The 27,827-nt window shown below is 42.9% G+C and overlaps 1 protein-coding gene across 1 annotated transcript in view; it reads right to left on the minus strand.

The window, feature by feature from the left end:
- The window catches only part of LOC125443873 (potassium voltage-gated channel subfamily KQT member 1-like), a 309,945-nt gene extending 283,642 nt beyond the window's left edge, over positions 1 to 26,303 (minus strand). Inside the window, exons 1-2 of the mRNA XM_048516257.1 lie at positions 25,748 to 26,303; positions 5,681 to 5,771 (exon numbers count right to left, since the gene is read on the minus strand). Of these exons, the coding sequence (XP_048372214.1) occupies positions 5,681 to 5,771; positions 25,748 to 26,151 (495 nt within the window). The 5' untranslated portion in view covers positions 26,152 to 26,303. The remainder of the gene's footprint in view (positions 1 to 5,680; positions 5,772 to 25,747) is intronic.
- Positions 26,304 to 27,827: the final 1,524 nt, after the last annotated feature.

A 27,827-nucleotide genomic window follows, 5' to 3' on the forward strand; every position in this document is an offset into this window, starting at 1 on the left:
AAGGTGCTGTTGAGAAGAGCACCTGGGATGCTGTGCGCTGAGGGGTGCGACAGCAGCAGCTTCAGGGCGGCTGCGCTGTCGCCGCCCCTCTCAGTGGGGAGTGCCGAGGGACCCCACGCTACTCTCCTCGAGTAGCGCGGGGCTTAAGGGAAGTGGGGAAAGGCCCACTATCTCCATAACTTACACCCGAATATACTATAACCAGAGCTAAGGGCCTTTCTCCTGACACCCTGCAAAAAAGATGGTCTTGAGGGACTAGTAAACTCCTCCGCCAAACACTTCTGTTTCCATCTCCAAGACATTTTATTGTTGTGCGGAAACAGCCAGGGAACAACAGGTATACCTTGAAAAAAGGGGGCTCTAAATAGACACATTTCCCCCATGAGATTCCTTCCTTCCCCCCACAAAAACCATAACCCCCATTATAATTGTAGTGGCCAGGGTTTACCCTCTGTGAAAAAAAATGCCCTGTAAAAATCTGTGGAAGGGTTTTTTTCTATTTACTGTTTAGTAACACAAGGGGTGAATGGAAATATGAGGGAGGGTATTATTTTTAATACTAAGATGGTAAGAAATATTTAGCACTCAAGAGGCTTTTTGAAAATACAACTTAAAATAGTTTTATTTGCCTCTTTTGTGGGATTTAAAAATCAGTTTGGCAAATATTCAATAGCAGGAAATGTAGACTGTAGAATAACAGAACTGAGAAGTTTGAGATGGTTAAGGTCAAGTAATGGGCACTTCCAAAATGTATCAAGGAGTTTCACATACAAATGTTTGAATCTTTATGTTCTACAGAGAGTGATTTATCTTGGCAGTCACTGGATTGTTTCTTAAATTTAAGCTTTTTTTCTTTTTAATAATGGTTCTTTAGCTATAGGGATTAGGAACATTAGTTTCTGGGTCCAACTGTAAGCGCAGAAGGAAAGGAGTGAAAGTAAGAAGGAAATAGAAAGTGGTAGAAAGTGAGAGAAAAAGAGAAAAAGGAAATGATTTTAGATTTACCAGAAGGTTATTTCTTCCTTCTCCCCATTATTTAGGAAAATAATGGAGAGAAAAAGATTCTGGCAGAAATACAGCTTAAAAGTCATTTCACAGAACGTCATGAAAAAAAAGTGTACTTTGTGCTAAGAAAAAAAGCATTCAATGTTCCTACATTCCTAGAAAAAAAAGATACATCTTATGCTTGTGTGAAAAGACAAAGCTCATGAAAATAATGTCTTCAACTAAAACATATCTAAAGCGCAGACCCAGAAAATAGAAAATAGAAATAAAGCATTTAAATGATTATTTCAACAAGAAGTATACTTTATATATGTAACTTTAAGCAAGTTTTCTTGAAGACATTATTTTTTTAGTATTAAGAATTATGGCTCTCAAAAATAGCAAAAGGTACTTTGCTTTCCAAAGAAACAGCCCCTGTTGTCTCTCTTTCCCACATTCCAAAGAAAAGATACTTTTTACTTAGCAAATGAGCTGAGAAAGTGTGTATTAGTGTAGAGGAAAAATAACTGACCAAGCAGAAATTAAAAGCAAAGAAAGAGAGAGAGTCAAGCCACGTGAGAAACTATATTCTTAAGAATGCTATTCGGTAACAAGTATGTCATCGCTTTTCATAGATTACCAACAATGATGGGAATATTAGGCTGAAACGGCCATGAATTGACAGAGGCTATTTGGCTTTGGAACATTTGTGATTCATCTCCTGTCTTTCTCCTCTAAGAACTGTGCCTTTTGTATACTTGTAGGGCTTAATTCTCTGATTCTAAAACAGACCCTCTGAGGGTCCGGAATAAAAATTATTTATTTAATAAGTCCTTGTCGGCTCAAGCTTATTAGCTAACTATTAGTAAACACGTTACTCTGTGGTAACACAACTGTCCTGGGATCACTGGATGCACAGGAGGTATTTCCCATTAAACTGCTAGGAATCACTCTATAAACCTTAGAACTATTTTCCCTATATAACAGGTTATAGATCCAGTCTTGATCCCAAAACCCCAAAAATGTGTTCCTTTTTACTCCTGAGGAGAAAAATCATCCACCACACAGCGTACAGCTCAGTTAAGTCCGGGGTGGTGAACCTATGGCACTCCAGATGTTCATGAACTACAATTCCCATCTACAATACAGGACCAATTGGCCATGTTGGCAGGGGTTGATGGGAATTGTAGTTCATGAACATCTGGAGTGCCATAGGTTTGCCACCACTGAGTTAGGTTCTCTCTCAGTCAACTGTCAGTTTTTAAATGTCAGAATTCTAACTGCCACTCTCATAAGAACATAAGAACATAAGAACAAGCCAGCTGGATCAGACCAGAGTCCATCTAGTCCAGCTCTCTGCTACTCGCAGTGGCCCACCAGGTGCCTTTGGGAGTTCACATGTAGGATGTGAAAGCAATGGCCTTCTGCGGCTGTTGCTCCCGAGCACCTGGACTGTTAAGGCATTTGCAATCTCAGATCAAAGAGGATCAAGATTGGTAGCCATAAAATGGACTTCTCCTCCATAAATCTGTCCAAGCCCCTTTTAAAGCTATCCAGGTTAGTGGCCATCACCACCTCCTGTGGCAGCATATTCCCAAACACCAATCACACGCTATGTGAAGAAGTGTTTCCTTTTATTAGTTCTAATTTCTTCCCCCAGCATTTTCAATGAATGCCCCCTGGTTCTAGTATTGTGAGAGAAAGAGAGAAAAATTTCTCTCTGTCAACATTATTTTCTACCCCATGCATAATTTTATAGACTTCAATCATATCCCCCCCCTCAGACGTCTCCTCTCCAAACTTAAAGAGTCCCCAAACGCTGCAGCCTTTCCCTCATAAGGAAGCGTCGCTCCAGTCCCTCAATCATCCTCGCTTGTCCCTTCTCTGCACTTTTCTATTCCTCTTCAATATCCTTTTTGAGATGTGGCGACCAGAACTGGACACAGTACTCCAAGTGCGGTCGCACCACGGCTTTATATAAGGGCATGACAATCTTTGCAGTTTTATTCTCAATTCCTTTCCTAATTATCCCCAGCATATGAGCGCTTCTGCCTTTTCTTTTCACAGCTGCCATACATTGAGTTGACATTCCCATGGAACTATCAAATTGCTAAGACGCCTTCTAAAATCCCACTTTCCCTTGGTCTGTGACTGATAGCACTGACCCCCCGTGTAGCATGCTTAATGTGAAGTTTGGATTTTTTGTCCCTATGTGCATCACTTTGCATTTTGCTACATTGAACTGCATTTGCCATTTCTTAGCCCACTCACCTAATTTATCAAGGTCCGCTTGGAGCTCCTCGCAATCCTTTGTGGTTCTCACCACCCTACATAATTTGGTATCATCTGCAAACTTGGCCACCACGCTACCCACCCCTACTTCCAGGTCATTTATGAATAGGTTAAAGAGCACTGGTCCCAATAGGTTAAAGAGCACTGGTCTCTCAGAATTCTATTCTATTTCCCTATCAGTCACAAGGGCTCTATGGCATATTCCACATGGGCCAAAAACAGCAGTGTGAAAACAGTGTGAAAACAGTGTGAAATGGTTTAAAATGGTGTAAAAAGGGTTTACACAGTTTTCACACTATTTTCATAGTGCTGTTTGTTGGCCCATGCAGAATCCGCCCATGGCTAGGGCAACTCTTTAGGATGCGGCTATTCATCTCAGGAGGCTTTTCACAAAATGGCTGATGTGCCCAAATGGCAAAGGCCCAAACTACATTTCCTCACAGCCACATAGCAGCTTGGAAAATGGTGTTTTAAAAATGGGTGGAGGCCCAATTCAGCTTGGGACCACAGTGGGGCAACCTTTTCCCTCCCATCCCCTGCTGTTGTTCTAATGAGCAGTGGGAACAAACAGGGAAGAGAGAATAGTGCCCTGCAACCATAGGTGGGATCCAGCAGGTTCTCACAGGTTCCTGAGAGTAGGTTACTAATTATTTGTGTGTGCCGAGAGGGGGTTACTAATTGGTGATTTTGCCACGTGATTTTTGCCTTAGTTACGCCCCTCCTCTCAGCAGTAGCGCGCAGAACTTGAAGCAGTCTAGCAGGAGGTGCATCGGCGTGCGTGGCAGCCTGCGCCTGCGTGCATTCATTTCCCGCCCAAGGACCGGTGCAGCGGCTGCGTCCTTGCCACAGCCCTGCCCAGGAATGCTCCGCCCCCCGGAATGCATGGCCACGCCCCCGCGCAGCCCCATTGGCGCTACACCAGAGTTTGAATCCCACCACCATGGGAACCTGTTACTAAAATTTTTGGATCCCACCACTGCCTGCAACATCATTTACAGCCAAAAAATTGAAGTACTCCCCCATTTCAGTGTGACGCTCCAGGAAACCCCACCAGATTTTTCTGCTGAATATGACACCATTCCAAACTGTTTCCAACTCAGCCTCCTGCTGATTGCCAGATACAACATCATAAAATGCCTTCCTCCCTCACACACTTCAGGAAAGCAGTGGTCTTTTCCACACAGCAGGATGTTATAAAAAGTGTTTTGGGGAAGAAGTTCACGCAGCTCTCTTCCCCCAAAATGTGTTCATGCCATTTTATTTCCCTCAACCTGCTTTTCCCGCCCAAAATCACTAAACGAGCAATCTTTTTTTAAAAGAGAGGTTGAAGATGTCTCCTGCTTGCCTGTGCGAAGTAAAGCAGGCAGGAGATGCTCTATTTCTCCCTCCTTCTCTCCTCAGCTCTTACTTTAATTTTCGCTGCAGTTGTTCCTGCCATTTTGTGGGCAGCAACAGAGACTCTCCATGAAGGTTTCCTACGGAGGTTTCCTTTGCTTGCAGCTCATTTTGATGGCCACTGCACTGTAAAAAGTAGGTGCACAGTTTGTTTTGCCAGGCAATCCCGCATATGTGTCTTTTTGTTTGTTTGCTTTGAGAGAGCTGTCTGTGAAGCTATGATGACACAACGCGAGAATCTGCGATACGAGCATATTTGAGTCATCGTAACTTCAAAGACAGCTCCCTCAAAACAAAACAAAACAATACAAGAAAAAACAACACACACAGGACTGCCTGGCAAAAGAAATTTAATTCATCTACTTTTTTGCAGTGCAATGGCCATCAAACGAGCTGCAAGCAGAGGAAACCTCCGTGGGAAACCTTCACCAGATGATGGAGGCACAGAGAATGGAGGCAGTAGCACACAAAATGGCGGCTGCAATTATGAAACTCACAAGAGCACAGCTGGGCAGCATGAGGAAAAAAGAACTCCTTTGGTTGGTGACGTTTTTTGCTGGCTGTTTTTGGCTGGCTGTACAAACTAAAAAAGCCCAAACGGATCTTTTTAAAAACCTGCAGGACCTTTTATTTCTGCTTTACAGAAAAGACCAGTGTAGGGGGAGGCAAGAGCCCTTCCCCACACACTTCTGTCCTGAGTCATACCCTACTGGTCAAATCTTAAATAGTCAATCAGAAACCACACTAGGCAAAAGCCCTACTTTGCCCCATCCTACAAACACTAGGCAGGCAGTGGGTGCTGTGGTGCCCAAGTTATACTCTATGTGGTGTCCTCTTGTGTTAGTTAGGCACCCCAGTCCACTCAATGTTTGCTCAGAAGTTAAGTCTGCAGCTTGAGGGTATCTCACAACTTTTCGTTTGGAATTTGTTTTGTTCACTTTTTATAACAAAGCGCTGACAGGTGCACCACATAGACATTTCATGCAATATTTTAAGTTAAATTACTTACCATCCAAAAAAGTGTCCCAGTGGCAAATTCAGAGTAATGTTCTATAGTAGATAGAACACTGAAAATTAAACAAACCAGCACCAATAGGAATCTGTAAGACCAAAAGAGAGTATGTTTTCAATGACATGGCCAAAAACTTTAATTTTTCACTACAAGATTGTATTTCATCTAATAGGATATTTGCAGCCTTCTTATTAGCTAAAAACAGAAACAAAACGGGGCTTCTAGGGCCGTTTCCGCACAGTCAGAATATCCTGGGTTGAGCAAGGAAAATATCCCCGTGCAGCCGAGAATTCTGCATGGTTCCCTGTGCTAAAGCGGGCTTGCCCCAGCATTGTCCCATGATATTTACCTTAGCCCAGGATTTTCAAAAATCACCAATCTGGAGGTTCTTTTTAAAAATCCCAGTGTGCCCCTGCTAGTGCCTGCTACCGTGCAAACATCGATCAGGAGCAGATCCAGTTTATTTTCCCAACCTAGCCACCTGATCTCCCCACTTGATGTCCATTCAAGCTGCCACTCAAAATCAACAGCCAATCAGAACGTGGGACACCGGGTATGCCCAGATCAGCCTTTAATGTCCTGTGCTCATGCAGAACAAAATGGAGTATTACCTCCCAGTCCTAACTCACCTCCTGGGAAGAAGAGGGGAGCCGTGCAGAGGCGAACCAGGATAAAATAGACCTGGTATGTAAGATCCCAGTACTAGCCCTGTTTAATTGTGCTTTGTGGAAACAGTCTAGGAGCAATAAAATCAAACATCTATTTTAAAACACAAATGTAAAAAAGAAAGTATTGTTGACATTGTTAAAGTGGTGCCTAGTTTGAGAGGAACGTGAAATTTTGATAATAAAATCTATATGCTATTCACCACAAATGCCTTCAATTTTATTTTTTTACATAGGACTTTTCCATCCAATACATTTAAAACATTTTGAGACAGGAAATAAAATGTTTCCTCCATGTAGTTCCACATTGTTTTTACCCCAAAATGTTTTATTTCCAGCCTCAAAATATTTTAAATTAATCCCCTTTTAAAATGGGTCTCTGGCTGAAATGTTTTGAAAACGTCTTCAGTTGCTGTGCGATCTACTGATGACATTTCCCCCGCTTCTCTGCTTCCCTCAACTTCCTCCTCAGTGCCATTTTCTGAGCTCACTCAATTTCCCCTCGCCTGTTTGTTTGCAGCATTTCTCTGTTTTTTTATGGGGGGAGGGGCAATGTTCAAAGCATTGAGTATACAAGGGGTACAGCATGCAGCACGAGGCTGTGAAACACTGAAGCATCAATTCAATACAAAACTTTTAAAAAGGGGGAAATCACGTAATTGCGACGAGGTATCATTTCAAGAGGGTCAGTGCGAACAAAATGGGGGGGATTGAAAACATTTTACAAATGTGTTAGGAGATTTGGGCAAAAAAGCCATAGTTATCTCCAATTGATGAGGAATTGTTAAATTTGCAGGTTGAATTCTATTTGCTCTTGAATTGTTTATGTTAAAAGCTAACTTCGAACAAAACAAGATTTTCAGTGTAGTTTTAAACAGTTGCATCCTTCTGAGCCCTTTGACTTCAGTGAACTTTTTACTATATCGTTTTGGGAGACACCAATGTTCACCAGTACCCAAAAACAACTGAGTTTGTTGAATTCGTATTTCATTGTTGTAATTGCAATTGTTTGATTTTTCTTTCAATAATACATAGCACCACACATGATTGGACTGTATTTTTAAAAATAAATAAATAATAAATTAGATGCATCATGTCCCAGTTGTGCCTATGGAATGCATTATGTACTATGTGAATGTTACAAGTGCCAGCATCTGCCTTAAGCTATCTCACTGTCAAAATAAGACCATGAGCTTAGTGACAGACTTGCTGACATTTCACCCTTCATTACTTAGCATTAGCAATTTTGACCAAGGAAGTTGTGCAAAATCCAAAGGTTTGTCCAGTTTAGTGCAACTATCTTTAGCTGTTGCTGATCCCATTAAAAGAAGTCTGGCGGTGCCTAGTCACAATCATGTTTTTGGTTAGTGAGCTACCGGTAATTCTTTGCATGATGCTGTGTTGGTCTTTTCATCATAGAACAAGATGTAAGGGTTCAGCACTTCCATTGGGTGTGTGCCCCACCTCCCAAGGGCTAAAAACTGCAGTATCTTAAACTAAAATAAGGTCTAAATTGTGTGGCCTTGAGGGTAGACAATCATGTTTTTTATTACTAATGACGTTATAGGCACTAACCAATAAGGACCAATGAAACTCTGACAACCTGTCCAAGCTTGTTGAGTGAAGAGAAGCAGAAATTTAAGTTGACACTGAATGAATGCAGGTGAACTCCACACAATAACACACTAACACCTCCACCACATTTACTGAGTAAATCAAACATCAACCTTTTCAGATACCAGCCTCCCCAAGATCATTCCTCATGTCTCAGAGGTGCACTCTGATCTGGAGGAACCGGGTTTGATTCCCATTTCTGCTGCTTGAGTTGTGGAGGCTTATCTGGGGAATTCAGATTAGCCTGTACACTCCCACACACACCAGCTGGGTGACCTTGGGCTAGTCACAGCTTCTCGAAGCTCTCTCAGCCCCACCCACCTCACAGGGTGTTTGTTATGAGGGGGGAAGGGCAAGGAGATTGTAAGCCCCTTTGAGTCTCCTGCAGGAGAGAAAGGGGGGATATAAATCCAAACTCCTCCTCCTCCTCCTCCTCCTCCTCCTCCTTTTCTTCTTTCTTCTTCTTCTTCTTTGTTTGTTTGTTTGTTAACCAAACTTGATATATTGCCCCCTCTTCAAAGGGCTCGGGGTGGTGTTCAATCATTAAAACCCAGAGCAATAAAATATCATATTAAAATTCCAATTAAAACATCAATAAACATAAGATGACGACACTAACTTTGGCTCTAAAATCAGTTAATGATCCTGTAATGGAAGTTTGTGCTCCAGTTAATGACCCTGTGCTCCAGTTTGTGCTCCAGTTAATGACCCTGCAATGGAAATTTGTGCTCCAAGAATAGAATATGGAGAATATATGCAATATTGCGCAGCAGATCCGCGAACAGTGGGGAATTCAGCCCGGCTGCTGCGTCGCCTGGAGCAGGGTTCGTTTGGCTGCAGTGGGGACCATGAGACCGCACTGAAAAGGTCCCGAATCAAGCCAAACCGGTTTGTACCCACTTTCATTTTTCCAGTGGGAAATCGACCATAGCTCATTTTTGCTGTGATGTGCATTTTGGCAATCACGTGTCAGTTGCGTTTCACATTATGAAATGTTTTGGTTTTCAATTTTATTTGTTTACACAACAGTTTTACATAAACAAAAAAATTCATAAATCATCATCTACACATTTGTAAATCCTAATTTAACCATCTACAAAACCGATTTTAATTCTTATATAACTATACATTTACTTATTCTTAAACAATTGTTTTTTGGGCTTCCACCTGTGCATACTCAATAAAGTACTTTTGTTTTTTAAACGCCTTGTAATCAATTATTCTAATACAACTAATCACTATTCTTAAGACACTTTCATTGATTTGGTTGAATTATATCACCTCTAGGATCACAAACTTTTGTTTAAATTTCCCTTCTAAATATGTCATCATTGTGACCATGATTTTCTAAAACATTTGTTATTTTCTAATCTACCATATCCTGATAGTTTTGCAATTTTTACCAGATCTAAAACTTTATGGCGCCATTCTGAAATTGAGGGTACTCTTGAATTGCGTCAGTTCTTTGCCAGTCCCATTCTGGCAGCAGTAGATAAATTCTGGAATAAGGTACTGCTTTTATTATTTGTAAGATTGTCACATATATCTAGAAGATACATTTCTGGTATTAGTTTCAATTTTACTTTTAGTATTTTTTGCATTTCTCTATGTATTTTACACCAATTTTTTTTACTTTTGAACATTTCTATAGCATGTGAAATAAATTTCCCTGTTCTTTCCTGCATTTCCAACATAGCTTAGTTTTGTAGGAGAATTTTGCTTACTGTATGGGGGTGAAATACCATCTGTACCATATTTTGTAGTAGTTTTCTCTGATGTCATTACTACTTGTGAATTTTAAATCAACTTTCCATAATTTTTTTCCCATTTTGCTAGTGAAATTGTAAGTCCAATATCCCTTTCCCATTATGAATTTTAAGGAGGCAAAACTGATGCTGCTTGCTGATTAGCTCAATGTCTGAGTTATTGCCTATTTATTTACAAAGACAGTCACAGCATAGATATCCAGATCCCTTTCTTCATAAGGTATCAACCTTGGAAAAGCCTGCCATTGAGTCCCTTCCCTTTGCTGAAAGACATGGGCATAAAAGCATACAACAACTTTTGTACTTTTGCTTTCAGACTGAATTCTTAAGAACCATCAAACTGCCAGTGTTACCCAAAGCAGTTTTAATCGAAAGTGGATCCAGCATACCAAAGTACAACAGCTAGAACACAGCTACCACTTTTTTAAGTGATATGATATACCATGTGAGCATCTCAGCGGTGAAACAGAAGGTGCATGTGTTACCAGCAAATCATCCAAACAGCACAGAAACACTGCACTTCCGGATTAGTGAATGACTTGAATAATCCCATTTGACCCAATTTTGCCTCTGGGGGAATGCTGACAAGCACCTCACTCCAGCCGCAATGAAAAGGTAAAGGTTTCCATGGAAAAACAAGGATCTCAGCCTGGTTTCCTAATAATTATACGACAACGGTCTTCAACTCTAAATCCTGTTTAGTGGAATCCATGTCCCATATCTTAAAAGAAGATATTCATATTAGTACCAAAGATCTGCAGCCAACTAGTCAGCAGGTATAATCCTACTCACCCACTTCTATAGTAAAAAGGTAAAGGTAGGGACCATTTTCCGATGGTCTTAGGTGACCCCTGTGAAAGCATCGTTTGACCCCCAAAGGGGTCCTGACCCCCAGGTTGAGAACCACTGACCTAGGCAAAATGGCACCCAGTCAATACCATAAGCAGAAAACGAGCTTGGGGGAATGTTTCAGGAAGGGCGGGCAGCAACAGTAGGCAGCTCAGCAGAGTTGAAAACTGACATTAAGTCAGCTGGAGAGATCAGGGGGCGAGTGGCGGGGAAGGGAGATCAGGCGGTTGGGAGGGGGAAATAAACTGGTTCTGCTCCCATGGTGTTTGCATGGTAGTGTGTTCAACCCTGGATTTTTGAAAAGAATCGCCAAATTGGTGATTTTTGGAAATCCCAGGATGAGGGAAATATCATGAGACAAGCTCACTTTAGGACCGGGAACTGTGCGAACTTCTTGGCCAAACCAGGATATTTCCCTTGCTCAACCCAGGATATTTGGACCATGCAGAAACTAATGTACTTGGCAGACTATGTTTCAGGGTGATTCGCCATTGCCTTCCCCAGTTATCTACACTTTGCGCCAAGCAAGCTGTGCACTCATTTTACCGGCATCAGAAGGATGGAAGGTTGAGCCATTATGATTCTTACTTTTTAATATTACACAGCTTAAAACCTTAACTCACTGGCACCAGATTCAAAATCCTCACTTTGGAAGAATTACATATGTGAAGTGAAGTTACCTGCTTGTTCTTACTGGCAGGCTCTCTGGAGAGGAACTTCAGCCAGCATAGCTCACATGACTCACTAGCAAAGTGGTACATGTTATTAACATATGGCGATAGAGGCACTGCTGAAGCTAAGCCTCCCAGGAAATCCAAATATTATACTAAACACAAAGACAAACTAACAGCATCATCTTACCCTACAGCAGCTGTGATTTTTTTTCAAACAGCTGGTAGCATTTTGATGACATGTGCATAGTTATTATGACATAATACTTTCAATGTACATTGTATTTTATTCATCTCTCGAGTTATTTTCAAAGAACTGTAGCTGCATGCATTTGGATTGAGCTGCAAAACAGAGGGGAAAGGGTTCAACTCTGCATAAGTTCATTAGAAGAAGTAGTGTTTGGATTTATACCTTGCCTTTCTCTCCAGTAAGAAGAGTCAGCCTTTCCCTTCCTCTCCCCACAACAGACACCTTGTGAGGTTGGTGGGGCTGAGAGAGTTCTGAGAGAACTGTGACTAGCCCAAGGCCACCCAGCAGGCTTCACATAAAAGAGTGGGGAAACAAATCCAGTTCACCTGATAAGAGTCTGTCACTTATGTAGAGGAGTGGGGAATCAAACCCAGTTCTTCAGATTAGAGTCCGTCTGCTTTTACACCATGCTGGCTAATCCAAAACTGAACCCTTTTGCAATTAGCCTTTGAAGATTTTTTTTGAAACGTCACCTTGTTTTTGCGCATCTTTTAATTCTTTAAAAGGCTAATCAGAGCGTGTATTGGGCGGGGGGGGGGGGGGCTACACGACACCCCTTATCCAAACTAGGATCCTGGTGATTTGCAACTGCCATATAAAAAATTTTGGGAGATTTGAGCATGGATTTTATCTATTTTGACCCTAATTGTCAATAAGAGATGAGACAATGGGAAAGAAGGAAAGGAAGAGGCCTGGATAGCCAACTTTGAGCTTGGTCAATCCTCACTCCCCAATCCTGTCCTGGGGAGTGACAGGCTCCTGGACCAGTGGATCTTTGCTTTGGAATCATGACCTCACAAGACAGTCCCTCTGGACTTCTTTAAAGTGCTTCCTAGCCTGTTCTACCTGCGCTGACAGAGCTCCCCTGGGTCTCAGTTCCGGGGATGTCTCTGGTAGAAACTCAGGTGGGTTTTCTTCTGCACCTGTCCTGAACACACTGGTGAGAGCCAGCTGAGCTCCTTCAAGATGGCTGACTCCCAAGATGGCTGACACCCTGCTGCTCCCTGACGGACAACATCTGCCTCAGACTTGCTGACAAAGCACACCTTCAGTGGGGCTTGTGGTCCTCTGAAGCAAGAATTTTCAGTTGCAAATATTCACTTTGGTGGGAGGAATTTAGAGCCCCATCCAAAAGGCCAGGTGGCTGGTGGTGGCGTCACAGTCGCGCTGCCGGGCCACCCCCAAAGAGGCTTCCCAGAGGCATGAGGAGGCTTGCAATGCAAAAAAAGTCTCCCCACTGCCAAGAAGCCTCTGTGAGGCTCAATAGACTTAACATACCCAAAAGGATGTTGTCAGTTTCAAGTTCTGGCCACTGGCCTCATACAGCGAATAGCCTGGAGAGAGCCAACTAATGTCGGCTCCTTCCCTGGCAACGCCCCCTGGCCCACCCCTACTATGACAGCGAAGGCAGAGGCACTGAGATACTGGCGCTGCATCCCAGTGCTGGAGAGGGCTGCAGCGGCCGCACACTGGCGGTTTTGTCCTTCTGCCGGGGCAAGTGCACTAGGAAGGGCAAATCCACTCATACAGCTCCATGCCACTTCCACCGGCAGATTCACCTCCCCTTTGGATGGGGCCATCAGTCTATGCATTATTCTTAACGACAACAACAACAACAACAACAACAACAATAGTGTCCGACATGTGATGTAATACAAAATCCAGCATATTGATCTTGTTTGCTGTGTATAACTGTTTTTATATCAATAAAATAATAATAATAATAATAGATTTCACAGCTGCCAGATCTTTAGCTGGTTGTTGGCCTTCATTACAATTCGAGCCTCACCCAGAGGCCTAGGAAGTTGTAATGTATCGGCGTAGTATTCGTGCGGATCCCAGCAGGGCTACCTTCTGAATTTGACCAATGTTAATTTTGTCAATTTGAAGATGTTTCAAGTGCTGCCCTAGTGTTTTCGGGATGGCGCCCAGCGTGCCATCTGGGATTACCCCAGCTGGTTTGTGCCATAGACGCTGAAGCTCGATTTTCAAATCGTGGTATCTAGTGACCTTATCGTGTTCTTTTTCAATGACCCTGCTGTCACCAGGGACGATATTATTATTATTATTATTATTATTATTATTATTATTATTATTATTATTATTATTATTATTATTATTATTATTATTATTATTATTATTATTATTATTATTATTATTATTATTATTAATTCGATTTGATAGACCACTCTATCCCTGAAGGGCTCAGAGCGGTGTACAAATTAAACAAAAGACAACAAATAACAGTAATCAAACAAATCGAATAACATCATTAAAATCCAATTAAAAATAGTAGCAACAATACATCCCAAATTAGCATATTACATGTATGTATTGATTGGGATTATTAACTGATTGCATATATCATCTTGTCATGGAATATATTAATATTATATCATATATTAACAAATCCATGGAACTGATAAAGCTTTAAGCAATGCTGCTAGTCACAAATTTGGTTTGTTTTTGGAGTACATTTGAGACACAGTTTCCACCTAAATATAGCGTTTCTGAGAAGCACATTGCAATTTCAATAATGTTTTGCTTGACAGATAAAAATAGTAAGTCAAGGTCTCACCCGAGCAAATGATAACACTGAAAGCAATAACCTGTTTATTTGCTTGTGAAATGCTTTTAGTGTCACTAACCGAGATAACTGTTACATTAAGCAGGCAGCATCTATCTATGTCTCTAACAGTGGAGTCCTAAGTGCTGTTACTGCCTTCTAAGCACACTGAAGTAAATAGTCATAGGAAGGTGCAACTCTGCTTGGGATTGTGCCCTTAAGTTCTTACCCCATGAATGTGCTAGAAAACCTCTTACTCTTTCCATGACAAAATGTCACCACATTCATTGTAATGTGTTCCATATATACATTTTAAGTGGCTTTTGTTTTTAATTTTTTTCCACAGGTGTTTGTTTTCCAAGGTTTACTACATACTCCGATTTCAAAATTTTAGCCTCTGGGCAATTCACTTTCACTATTTTAAATTACTCTGAACACAAACAGGCACTGAGAATCGGCACCATTGGCAGCCCCACCCCCCCCGGTCTAAAATCCTTGTGTGTGCGAAAGAATAGCCGCCCTACCATTCGCAGTGCCTGCACATGCCGCTTTTCTGTCTAAAATGCAATAATAAACAAACAAACAAACCAACCAAGGTTTCTCCATTCATGTTTTTTTTCCACTGCAGGGGGGGGTGCCAATTCTCAGCAACTGTTGATTGGTGGGGTTGACCAGAATGGCGAGGCAGGAAAAATGGCCCCGGTTCTGCTGCGGTGGAGTTTTTCATGGCAGCAGAAGCCACCAGAGCAAGAAAGGGACATTTCAAAAGAATCTCAAATTTGGCAGTTTTTGAAATTCACGGAGCAAAGCTAATGCTGCGGGGTGGCGTCAGGGCAACAACGTGGCAGACACACTGAAGCAGCGGGAGCCGTGAAGAACTCCCGGACAATTCTCCATTCTAACTGCGGAGCATTTTTACTGTGAAAAATCAGCCCTTGTGCATTTATAAAAACTACCAACTTACAGCCTCAATGGTGGATAAAGACCATTCAACATTTGCAGTGATGTTTGCCTCCAATGTATAGGAGCTGTTAAACCAATTCTTAATACTCAAGTTAAAATTTATGTAGATATTTATACCCCATTTTTCATTCCAATGGGGCAAAATCAGCTTATAACATCATACTTCCTTCCTCAGTATTACCTCACAATGATCCCGTGCGGTAGGATATGCAGAGAATATGTGACTGGCCCAAGGTCACCCAGAAAGTTTCCTTGGCAGAGTGGAGATCTGAGCCTGGTCTCCTAACTGTTACTCCCTGATGATTCTCAATCCTGAATACTGCTTAGTATTTAAAATAAGCTATTCAAAGCAGTACCAAAGGTCTATGGCCAACTATGTCTTCATAGTCAGCACATTCAGATACAATCCTACTCACTCTCCTTTACAGTACATTTTACTAATGACCATGGGGCAAACTCCCAAGGTACAGGCATACTGCAGCCCTAGAACCAAATTCAAACCATATTTTCTTTACTGCAGTTCATCCAGCAGGACACATACAAATGCAACCACAAATGAACTCCACTTGAACACTTGCAAATGTGCCTCCTCCCCTCCATCTCTCATAGACAGAGGAGGACAAAATAGACACCCAGTCACACAAATTACTCCCCACTGTGCCACAAAGAGCAACACATCTTACAGCAGAGGCTTATCTAGGGAAACGGTTGCCCGATGCAAAATCTGAGTTCCCCCCACAGTATGGGCAGCTGCACTCTCCCACCATGAGCAAACATTTTTGCACCAGGTCTTGAAGTCTGTGTATGGACCTGGGGGGAAGGAGGAGGGGTGTGGGGGTGATTTTTCACCCCATGTGACTAAATGGCCGCAGATTGGGGACATTTGACCCCATTTGACCCCATTTGACCCCCTGGGTGGTGTGCCCCTGTCTGGGTGATGTGCCCCTGTCTTACCATGACATGTCTCTGAAGATGCCAGCCACAGATGCAGGCAACATGTTATTAGCTAAAACCACCAGACCATAGCCACACAGCCCTGAAAACCAACCACAGCCAGTCCTTTTCATTTCATTGTGGTGTATTTCTAATTATGCTTGATAAATTCCTAGAATCTAGCTCCCAGCACTGTGAGATATTTTAACTAATATTCTCCTTTTGCCAATACTTCCACTGTGGTCCTGTGCAAAGTTACATCTCTAAACTCACTGATTTCAGTGGATTCAAAGGGAACTGATCACATCACATTGCACTCTCAGAAGCTGAACGCAATGCAGATGGAATTGGTCTCACTTTTAAAATGTTGTTAGGTCAGATTCACAACAACTAGTGCTATCACAGATGCTCAGTATCTAAGGAAAGTGTAGCCCAGTGCAAAATCTGAATTTTTGTGGCTCCCTCCCCCTCATATGGGAAACTGCCCCCCAACATTTTTTTTGCACCCTGTCATCTCAAAGGCTCATTCCGCACATGCAGAATAATGCACTTTCAAACTGCTTTCATTGCCCTTTGAAGCTGTGCGGAATGGCAAAATCCACTTGCAAACAGTTGTTAAAGTGGTTTGAAAACGCATTATTTTGCGTGTGCAGAAGGGGCTAAAGTTACCATCAGGAGGAGGAGTGTGGGGGCGATTTTCCACCCCCCATGTGACTAAATGGCAGCAGCCCAGAGACATTTGACCCATACGTCCCCCTGGGTGGTACGCCCCTGCCCCTACCTAGCAGTAACTGTCTATTGTTTACTTGTAAAGATTTATTTAAAAGATCATGCTGAAGAGCCATAGAAGAAACCATTTGCAAAGCAGGAATAACAGCAATTACTGCAAAAGGATATTGTGTTGGAGAAGAATTAGATGTCAAGACTAGTAAAATGTACTTCCTACAGAACTGAATTGCAATACTCCATAGCACAGACCAGAATTTGTAGATTTTCTGCTTCTATACTCCTATTGGAGTATTTGTATTATTTGGGTACAGCAAGCAACACATGGCCAAAATAACTCCATCCAGTGAAGCATGGCTTGAACGGGACACTGTGATGTTCAGTAGCAATTATATTCTATATAACCTTCCTGCTCAATACCAGGGCAAGGAGCAACAATTTCAAAATATGACAGAAAACAATACTGATCTTAACTTTTGAATATGTCTCTAAATTGTTGGGGATTATTTGCTTGGGTTTTTTTTTTTTTTGGTTTGTTTTTGGCCAGTATAACAAAGTCGAAGAGAGCAGGGGTACAACACCATCACTGGATTTCTGAAAGAAATCTTTAAATAATTGATCAGCTAGGAAACTTTGCATGATATTTGATCGTGTTTCTTTCCTTAAAAGCTACTTTAAGATATGGTGGTATTAAATACTACATGAGATCAATTGTTATGGTGATTTCAGAGTTACCAGGGTAAAATGGTCCATCCAATTTTTTGACAGCTTGTTTGTTATTAATATAATTCTTAGATGGATTTTTCCACTGTTCCCACTGGCAGATCAACCTTGGCTGATTCCGCATGGGCCAAAAACAGCAGTGTGAAAATGGTGTAAAAGGGTTTAAAATGGTGTAAAAGGGCTTATACTGTTTTCACACTGTTTTCACACTGCTGCTTTTGGCCCATGCGGAATCAGCCCTTGTGTTGGTTTCTAGTTGGTTAATCATGTCTCCCTTCAGTATAAAGGTGTCAGTGAAACAATACTAATTTTTACACTGACTCTGCAGTTTATCAGCTGAAGTTTTATCTGCATACTTAGAGAAGGTGGGATCTATTTCAATAATCCTATGAAAGCATGTCGGTTTAATCTGCAAGCTTCTGAGAATGTATAGCAAAATTTCATCCTAGTACTGTTGTTCTAGTCTTTAAGAATTAGCTGCCACCATTCTGTTAACCTGTTGCATTTGATCCCATCCTAGAAAACGTTACCATACAGCACATACCATTTCATTATGGTATGTGCTGTATGGTCCTATACATGTGCTCTAAAAAGTGCACCTCATTAAATTCTGTGGGACATTCGCAAGGTAACAGGATTTTTTTTCATGATAACTGGTTAGAACGGAGAAAGGAAGTAGAAGGAACAAATGGACAGTTTTCTCAGAGGACGGAAGTGAACATCGCAGTTGGTAGGCATCTGTGCTGGGATTGGTAGTATTTAATTTAGTCATAAATTACCTGAATCTGGCACAAGCAGTGAGGCAATAGCGCTTGTGGATGATACTAAGACGGTGTTCAAGACAGTGAAATCGTGAATAGATTGCAAAGAGTTGCAAACGGTCCTCTCCAAATTGGCAATGAAATGGCAAATGAAATTCTATGTAAATGCCAAGTGATGAAACTCAGAGCAAAAAAAAAAGCCCGTGTATCTTGTATATGTTGATAGCATCACAGCAGGCAATTCACTTCAAAGCTCAACTGTGCATTGGTGGTGATTTGGTTAAAAAGGCAAATTCCATGCTAAGGATGAATAGGAGAGAGACTGAATAAAACTACCAGTATTTGCCTTACACAAGCCCCTGGTGTGGCCTTATTTGGAAAACTGGGTACAGTTCTGCCTGTGGTAAAAATACAGATAAGGGCAAGCCACATAATCCTGGATTTGGAGTACCTAGCCTGTAATACAAGGCTAAAACAACTGAGGCTTTTTAGCTGAGAAAAAAAAACCCCTGCAACTGAGGGGTTTTCCTGGTAAAAGTCCACAAAATATGTATCACATTGAGCAGGATTCCCCAATACAGTGCCTGTGAGCACAGTAGACATTCCCTAGGTGCCTGCCGTTTGCTTCAGGATTGTGGGAAGGAGCTGACCAGCATCTACTAGTTACAAGAGCCTGGCTCCTCACTTTCAAATTCCTGACCAGATTCTGTTTCTCCACTGATGCAAATAGCTATCTTTATTTGGCCCACCCCGAGATTCAACGCTCCAATTGGTGGGTCCACATGGAGAACAAACTGATCACCCTTGGCCTTTCCTGGGATGTTTTGCTCTTGTTAGGCCCCAACGAAATATTGCAAGCTATAAAATCCCGTCTCTTTAGTCAAGAACTTCAGCCCTTGGTTCAAAGAGTCGGGGTCTCATGCTCACCTATATACGTTGGTATTATCCCTACCCAAGTGCAAATGGCCTGCTATTTAAACATTCTATTCAATCCCAAACAAAGGTGGGCCCTTGCTAGAGCTAGGTGCAACTCTTTCCCCTCAGCCTTTCTTCAAGGGCATTTTTCGAGGACCCCTAAACAAGACTGGGTTTGCTCTCCTGAGACGATACTGCACCTTTTAGTTGATTGTCCCAAATACGCTGCTTTTAGACCTGATTTTCACTGTATTATCCCTCCTCTATTAAGGCATTCTACTCCTAATCTTTGGACTTTTTTTTTTGTTAAATAGTAGCTCATCCGTGATATTGGAGACAGTTGCAGATTTCTTGGGAAAGGTTCTGGTACGCTCCCCTGTCTCTCAGATTTTTGCACTATTTGTTTGTGTTCGATTCTGTATTGTATTAATGCTTATTAAAGTTTTTTTATTATTATAATGGGAAGAATCAGTGACTGGCTGCCATCCAACAAATAAAGGGGCTTTTCAGTTGGGCCCTCCCCACCACTCACTGGGAAAGAATCCAAGATCCTCTAAACCTCAGGGGACCGTCTCTCCTTGTATGTCCCTACTCGGCCTCTGCGCTCTCCAGAGGCAAACCTGCTGGTGGTCCCCAACCCCTCAATGATGCAACTAGCCTCAGACTACCCAGATGCAACTAGCTTTTACTGCCCTGGCCCCTGCCTGGTGGAACGCTCTCTTTCCGACCATCAGGGCCCTGCGGGACCTTGGACAGTTCCGCAGGGCCTGTAAAACGGAGCTGTTCCACCGGGCTTTTGAGGGGGCTGGTTGCTTATTGCCTCCCCCACTACCCCCCACATACCATCACTCTGGCTGTTTTGTGCTGTGCTGGTCCCCTCCCAGGGGGATGGGAGGTGTCTTCAGGTTGCCATCTGATGTCAGGTGTTTGTTGATGTTGTATTTAAATAATGTAGTTTTAATTATTTGATTGTGAGTTGTTTTTATTGGTTTTATCTCCTGTACCCCATCCATATCCCTTTGGAAATGGGTGGTATAACAAGTTTAATAAACAAACAAACAAACCAGACCCATAAATCAGCTGTGATGAGTTAGGGAGCACCAGAGCAGAATCACCCATTCACTTCTCGATGCTCTTTCCTCTTTGGAGGTGCACTATTCTCCCCTCCTTGCATGGTGGTCTTCTGTGTGTACGCACCAGTCCTCCTTTCTGGGGATTCCTCTGGGTGCATTAGTGTGTTTAGTTTTGCAAACCCCCTTTCTCATGTGTGGATGTGTGCTTGATCCCACGGTCTGTGGTAGGCATGCCCACCACCCTGCCTCAAAATTCCAAGGGTGACTGCAGGCTGAAAAGTGTTAAGGATGCCTGGTAAGCACAGAGATACAGTCTTCTCCCTTTCCTTTAATATTAGAACTTGGAGTCATCCTGTGAAACCTACTGGCAGTAGATTCAGGAAAAGGGGAAAAAAGTATTGCTTCACACCAAGAGCAGCTGACCTGTTAAACTCACTGACACAATGGCCACTTGCTTAGGAGGATTTCAAAGAGGTTGGACAGATTTATGGCACACAGGGCTATTGATAGCCAAATGGGACCCACCAGTTCAAGGACAGAATGCCTTTGCTTGTCAGGTGCTGAGAAGTGAGCACAATTCTTTACAGGTCCTGCTAGTGGACTTCCCTGGCCACTGTCAGGTGGACTATCAGGCTATGGAGGCACGAGCTTATGGAGGCACGCCGAAGCTGCTGCGTACTGCAAAGGCGGCTCTGCAAGGAACCGCCTCTGGTCTGTGTCTTTTGTTTACCTTGTCTTCCCTCCGAGGCTCCAGAGGGAGGAAGTGACACACCCACACTGCCCTCTGACTCACAGGGGTTGGAGGGCAGTGTGGGCATGTCCCTTTCCCCTCCAGAGCCTTGGAGGGAAGACAAGGTAAACTGAAAGTTGCACCCTCACGCCAGTGAGCTTCGCATGGCGCTGGCGGGAAGACAATGCTTTCCTAAACACACACTCATGGAGTGTGTTTCTAAAGCAGTGTTTTCATGCCGTTGGGGGGGGGGGTGAGAATGGTGCTGCTGCACTGCAGCAGCAGTAACTGTGCAAACAGTGCAAATAGCTGCAAACTGTGCAAACAGTGCCCCCAGGACAGTTTTTTTACTGCCCCAGGGCACTGTATTCTGCCTGTGCAGAAAAAGCCCCTGTTTGATCCTACAAGGCTACTTATGTCCTTATGCCTTGTTCCCATGGAAGCACAGAAAACAGACATATCTTTTACAATTTGTGCAAAAAATTGCTAGCTGTTATGACCACCTGGAGGTTGCCATCCCTATGACAGTACCACAGCTGTATCATTCTGTGATTTATTACAAGGGGAATTTCAGTCACTTTTCAAACAGTTTTCATCTTTTACAAAATCAACAGTACAATCCTAAAAAGAGCTACACCCTTCTAAGTCCACTGATTTCTCATAGGGGTACACTGCTGGGGTGACGTTTTGCATTATTTTAATTTCTACCGTTACTCACCGCCCTTTTTATGTGAAACGAAAAAGCGTCAGCAATTTTCATGATGTTTCTGAACTGTACAGCTTCTGATTCCCAGAGCAGGAATCAGGCCCAGGGCAAATGGCATTTCACTTCAGCCTTTTGCCCATTCTTAGACTTTTCAGTTGTGGATCCCCAATATCAAAAACTGATAAATTGACAAACTCGTGTCTTCTGGATTTGTTGTTACAAAAAAAAGAGAGGCTAAAATACAACACAGTTAGATGCTGTTGGTCTTTGCTCGGGTTCATTTTTAGCCCCACTCGAGGACTCACTGGAATAAAAACTCTCCCATTTCTCAAAATAGAGTGTAATAATGCCTATTTAATTCTGACCACCTGATATTTAAAACAATAATTCCGGGTACCATAAAATGACCTTTTGACTCACTGAGGGAGTTTCAACTAACTTGTGGGAGACTTGAAAACAAGAACCCAACAAAAGAGACTTCGATGCTGTGTGGTTTCCGGGCTGTATGGCCGTGTTTTAGCAGCATTCACTCCTGACGTTTCGTCTGCATCTGTGGCTGGCATCTTCAGAGGAAGAAACATCAGGAGAGAATGCTGCTAGAACATGGCCATACAGCCCGGGAACTACACAGGACCCCAATGATTCCGGCCGTGAAAGCCTTCGACAATACAAAAGAGACAATACAAAAGAGACTTCTGTTGCATAGGCTTTAGCTTACCCAGAGCCGACTATTTTCTGCTAGCCATGTAAAAACAGTTCAGATTTTAAGCCTTATTCTTAAACATAAGATAGCAAATCACACCGATGCAACACTGGATAATCTTGCCATCTACTCTGCTTTGCTTTCCTTCCAAGAAGTTTAAGCACGACACTGTAGACCAGGGGTGTCCACCTCTGGCGCTTCAGATGTTCATGGACTACAATTCCCATCGTGGCCAATTGGCCATGCCAGCAGGGGCTGATGGGAATTGTAGTCCATGAACTTCAGAAATGCCAGAGTTGGAAACCCCTGCCATAGACCATTGACGGCCAACCTTTAATCTTCCTATAGTGTCTCACATGGTTCACAAAATGAATATCGTTTCAATGTCTCTGCTCAGAGGGTCACCACAGCATTTTATCATATCAGAGCCAAGCATGTCTTCTGTACTAGAGATTGGGCCAATTGCCCATGCCAGCAGGGACTGATGAGAATTGAAGTCCATGAACATCTGAAGTGCCTAAGTTGGACACCCTTGCTGTAGACCATTGATGGGCAACCTTTAATCTCCCTATAGTTTCTCACAGGGTTCCCCTATAGTTTCTCACAGGGTTCACAAAATGAATGTCTTTTCAACGTCTCTGCTCAGAGGGTCACCACAGCATTTTATCGTATCAGAGCCAAGCGTGCCTTCTGTACTAGAGATCGGGGCAGAAAACCACACACAGCATGTTCTTCACCATGAATGCCCCACAGGTACAGAGCTTTCTTTCCACTGAAGCATGACAGACTCTGGATCACTGAGCTTTTAAGAACCAGTCATATAACTCATTCCCCAACACTGTTCATCAATTTTGTTAGTTAATAATACAATCTATCCCAAGTGCATGCTGAGATGAAAGATTAAAAACGAAACTGCTGCCAAAACTGTTGCCATTGTGAACTATCAATAACATAAATAAATAACAGAGACTGTTTTCTCTCTGTGACATAGTAAGGCTCAACCATTTTTTTAAAAAGAAAGGGCATGTTAGGGGTCGCCGTAGGTCGACTGCAACTTGACTACACTTAATACACACAGACACAGGCTTTCAGGGCAGATGCTCATGCAAACACAACAAAATGCTTAATATTTCTATAGTGCTTTTTTGCATATCAAACAGCCACATAGTCATCTCTACAGCAGCTCTGTTCAGGAGGTCAGGTCACCAAAAAAACAACTTTTCACACAGAATAAAGCCAGTAGTTATAGACTGTAACTTGTGAATTTACCAAGTCTACAATATATACAGTTGTGGGGCTGTATCTCAGTAGTGCCCCAATGCACCTTCAAGTATTTCTCTCAGTCTCCATTGGGTTTTCAATATTAAGTGAACACCTATCCCTGTGGAGATTACGGAAACTATTGTAGAATGTCACGAACACTTATGAATGTCTTTACTACTCTAGGAAGAAGAAGAAGAGTTTGGATTTATATCCTCCCTTTCTCTCCTGTAGGAGACTCAAAGGGGCTTACAATCTCCTTGCCCTTCCCCCCCTCACAACAAACACCCTGTGAGGTGGGTGGGGCTGAGAGAGCTCCAAAAAGCTGTGACTAGCCCAAGGTCACCCAGCTGGCGTGTGTGGGAGTGCACAAGCTACTCTGAATTCCCCAGATAAGCCTCCACAGCTCAGGCGGCAGAGCGGGGAATCAAATCCAGTTCCTCCGAATTAGAATGCACTTGCTCTTAACCATTACGCCACTGCTGCTCCTAGGAGATAAATACTTGAAGGGGCATGGGGGAACTACTGAGATGTAGCCTTATGGTGTGCAAATAATTATTTGGTGAGTTCAGTTGCACATCCCTTTTCTACTGTGCATCCTATGTTGAGGCGGCCAGCAGCGTCCTTGTACTGAAGACAGAGGAGACTGTGAGCAGTCTGTCTGAAGCCAGAGCATGAGCCTGGCTGAAGTCACTTCCGGCCAGAGTTCACACGCTCCACTAACTTTCACCAGTTTTTAAAAAATAAAAGTTTGTCATCTGAGATGATCTAGAGTTGACGGTCCATCCTTGGGCAAGACTTTCCAAAAAAAGGTGATGGGAGAAGGAGATACATTGCAGCAATAACATCTAATTCAATCCACATTCCTAAGGAAATGCTTTATCTGTGAATATTAAGGGGCAACCCAACAAAGAGTCTGGAAGACCTGCAATGGTGCTTATAGCAGATCCCATTGTGCTTTGTAAAACTGCAGCTATGTGTTGCCCTGATTGGACTGAGACTGCGCGGGGGAGGTGGGGAAAGTTAAACTCCTTCTCCTTCCCATGGTCCAGATCCAAGTTGCGGCCTCCCATAACTGTTATCTATAGCTTAAATATGAGGCATATAACAGTTATTAAGGGATTACCTTAATAGAGAGTAGCAGTGGCGTAGTGGCTAAGAGCAGGTCTACTCTAATTTGGAGGAACCAGGTTTGTTTCCCCGCTCTGACACTTGAGCTGTGGAGGCTTATCTGGTGAACCAGATTAGCTTGCGCACTCCAACACATGCCAGCTGGGTGACCTTGGGCTAGTCACAGTTCTTTTGAGCTCTCTCAGCCCCACCCACCTCACAGGGTGTTTGTTGTGAGGGGGAAAGGGGATTGTAAGCCCCTTTGAGTCTCCTACAGGAGAGAAAGGGGGGGATATAAATCCAAACTCTTCTTCTCCTTCTAACTAAGGTCAGGTTGTAGGAAATATTAGATTGGAAGGCGAAATTTGCCAGGTTGCAAATGTCAGTGTTTACAAGGAACAATCATGTTTTGAACAACAAGCGTTTTATCGGGGAAAACAGAGACTATGTGACATGTTGGTTACCAGGACTTTGCTTTGCTGCTCTGCCCTGCTACCAGCTCAGGTGAGTCATACCTGGGTCCACCGATACTTTGACTAGCTGCAGACAGGCCCTTTGCTCAATAAGAGATAGGGGGTCCTGTCCTGCAGCTGGCCCTGGCAGTGGTCAATGCTGGCACCAGATCAATCTCCAGCAGACAACTGGGTGGTGGCAAAATGCAGCCAATTAAGTAGTTGCAAAGTTAACTGCTTCCTTGGAAAACGGTGTAAAAATTACTCTTTGAAATGTATCCTTTGGTCATTGTTTTTGGCTGATTAGAGCACACCGTCCCACTATTATTGCAGTAAAAGCTTATCAGCTTCATTGAACCAATCCACATATCTCTGTATAATTGAGAGACTATTGGAAATTTTTCCCCACAAGGTAACAGCATGAGGAGAGTTCATCCCAAATGCAAATCCAGGCCTAATATAGCACCAATTCAAACAAGCAAACAAACCCTTGCCCACAGTGTAAACATCTGATCCCGGATCTTCCAAGGCCATCAAATTTGGTCCTAATTTTCTGTGAAATCAAGCAAGTGCAGATCCCAAACAAAGTTGATACCAATAATCTTATTTCAAAAAGGTTGGTACTTACACTGTGAAATGGTAAATGAAACACTTCCATCCACTAGGCCGTTCCAGAAAATTGTACACATCTCCCTGCATACTAGTTTTGGTTAAGTATGGGCCATAAAAGCATTTAGGGTAGGCCCGGCATACCTCGCTCGCTGTCATAGGTTCGGTGTTTATCTGGAAAACGGGATCCTGGGTGCTTTCCTCTTCAGTGTTTGGTGGAATTTTCGATCCATTTGTCACCAAAGAATCGGACTCAAGCACCACGGAAGAGTACTGCATGTTGCTTAAGTTTGTTCTCACTTCCAAGAAGGGAGCAGACTTCCTGTGTCCGTTTTGATTCCCCACCTGGGAGTCGGAGTGCTGGACTCCGCTGCAGAGCTTATACATTGGGTGCCCACCACTTTCGCCATTCCCGACAGACATTCTGCAGCGAAGCAGGGGTATTGCTCACCTTGATCAATATTTAAAATCATAAAAGGTATTGTATGTCCTTTCTGCCTGTCGCGCTCTCCAGCCACCCAGTAAGACACCGAGCATTATCATCGAACTCTTTTGCAGCCGCACAGTGCGCAGACAGCCTGTCACCTGTTACCCGGACTCTGAAATTAAATCACAAGAACATATTTAGATAATGGAAGTCTCAAGTAATAGACACTGGAAAGGAGAAGGTGAGGACTTTGAAGGGGGAGGACAATTCAAGTCCAGCCGCTACGTAATAAAGCAAAGCAAGTTGAAGAGTCTGAATTGTACAGATGCTGTCGTGGCATTTTTCATGTGCACAGACAAATTGTTCAAGGTTTAAAAATATTCACGGGGGCTTTATGCGCTGTTTTATTTCTGAAGGCAAAATGGAGATACTTGAAGAGTACAACTAAGAGTGTAAAGCATGAAAAGGGCAAGCACGTCAGGGAACAGATTGGTTTCATCTCTCTGTTCCTCGTGCCCAAGGTTTGCTGTTCTGCAGAAGAATTTAATTTGGATTTATACTGCACTTTTCTCAACTGTAAGGAATCTCAAAGCGGCTTACAAGCTCGTTCTCTTCTCCTCCCCACAAAAGGCAACTTGTGAGGTAGGTGGGGCTGAGAGGGTTCTGAGAGTACTGTGACTTGCCCAAGGTCAGCCAGCAGGCTTCATCTGGAGGAGGGGGGAAAGAACCCCAGTTCACCAGATTAGAGTCTGTAGTTCATGTAGAGGAGTGAGAATTCCAATCCAATTCTCCAGATTAGTCTCTTCAAGTTAAAAAGCAAACTGATCTGCTTTGCTATTATTTGCTTTGTTTGACACTTTCGCTGCTATGTCTGGTTGCCCCATATATCTAAAAAAGCCGTTAACAATAAACGCCATAGAAACCAACGGTTGTCCCCATTAGTTATTTCAAGAGTGGATGCAGAAATATATGTTTGCTGCGACATTTTGTAATTCTGGGGTGCTGTCTGGTTTCCGGGTTGTATGGCCGTGTTCTAGCAGCATTCTCTCCTGACGTTTCGCCTGCATCTGTGGCTGGCATCTTCAGAGGATCTTCAGATGAAACATCAGGAGAGAATGCTGCTAGAACACGGCCATACAGCCCGGAAACCACACAGAACCCCAGTGATTCCGGCCGTGAAAGCCTTCGACAATATTTTGTAATTATTTCGGACAACTAGGTGATCCAGTGATTTTATGCATTTTTTTAAAAAAAAACGACGACCCACAAGCATTGCCACTTTTAAGTTGCTTATGGTTTGCAGTCTGTATCCGTTACGTTTAATCAGGAAGATTTCAAGCATTAGATTCAATGAAAGGAATGAGCCCCTGCTGATCTAATATAAAGACGACTCTTTAATCTTTTACAGCTCAATACAAGATTAGGCACATGTTGAGTGTTAACACATTTAGTGTCTCTGCGTGTTACAACAAAAAATGAAAAGGCTTTGTGGTTGCCTTTCGTCCCTTTGAGAAAATTACTTAAGACTTCGATCGAGTTAATCCTTAGATGTCTCAGACGTTCAGCACGATCAAAAACACACCAAAACACTCAGGCCGAAATCGTCAACTCAGCCTTCACAATAGTTTCTCTCAATAGCCCTCTCGCCAAACTCAGGATGTGTAATATAACC

Source organism: Sphaerodactylus townsendi, linkage group LG14 (assembly GCF_021028975.2).
Source record: "Sphaerodactylus townsendi isolate TG3544 linkage group LG14, MPM_Stown_v2.3, whole genome shotgun sequence".
NCBI classification, from domain to species: Eukaryota; Metazoa; Chordata; class Lepidosauria; order Squamata; family Sphaerodactylidae; genus Sphaerodactylus; species Sphaerodactylus townsendi.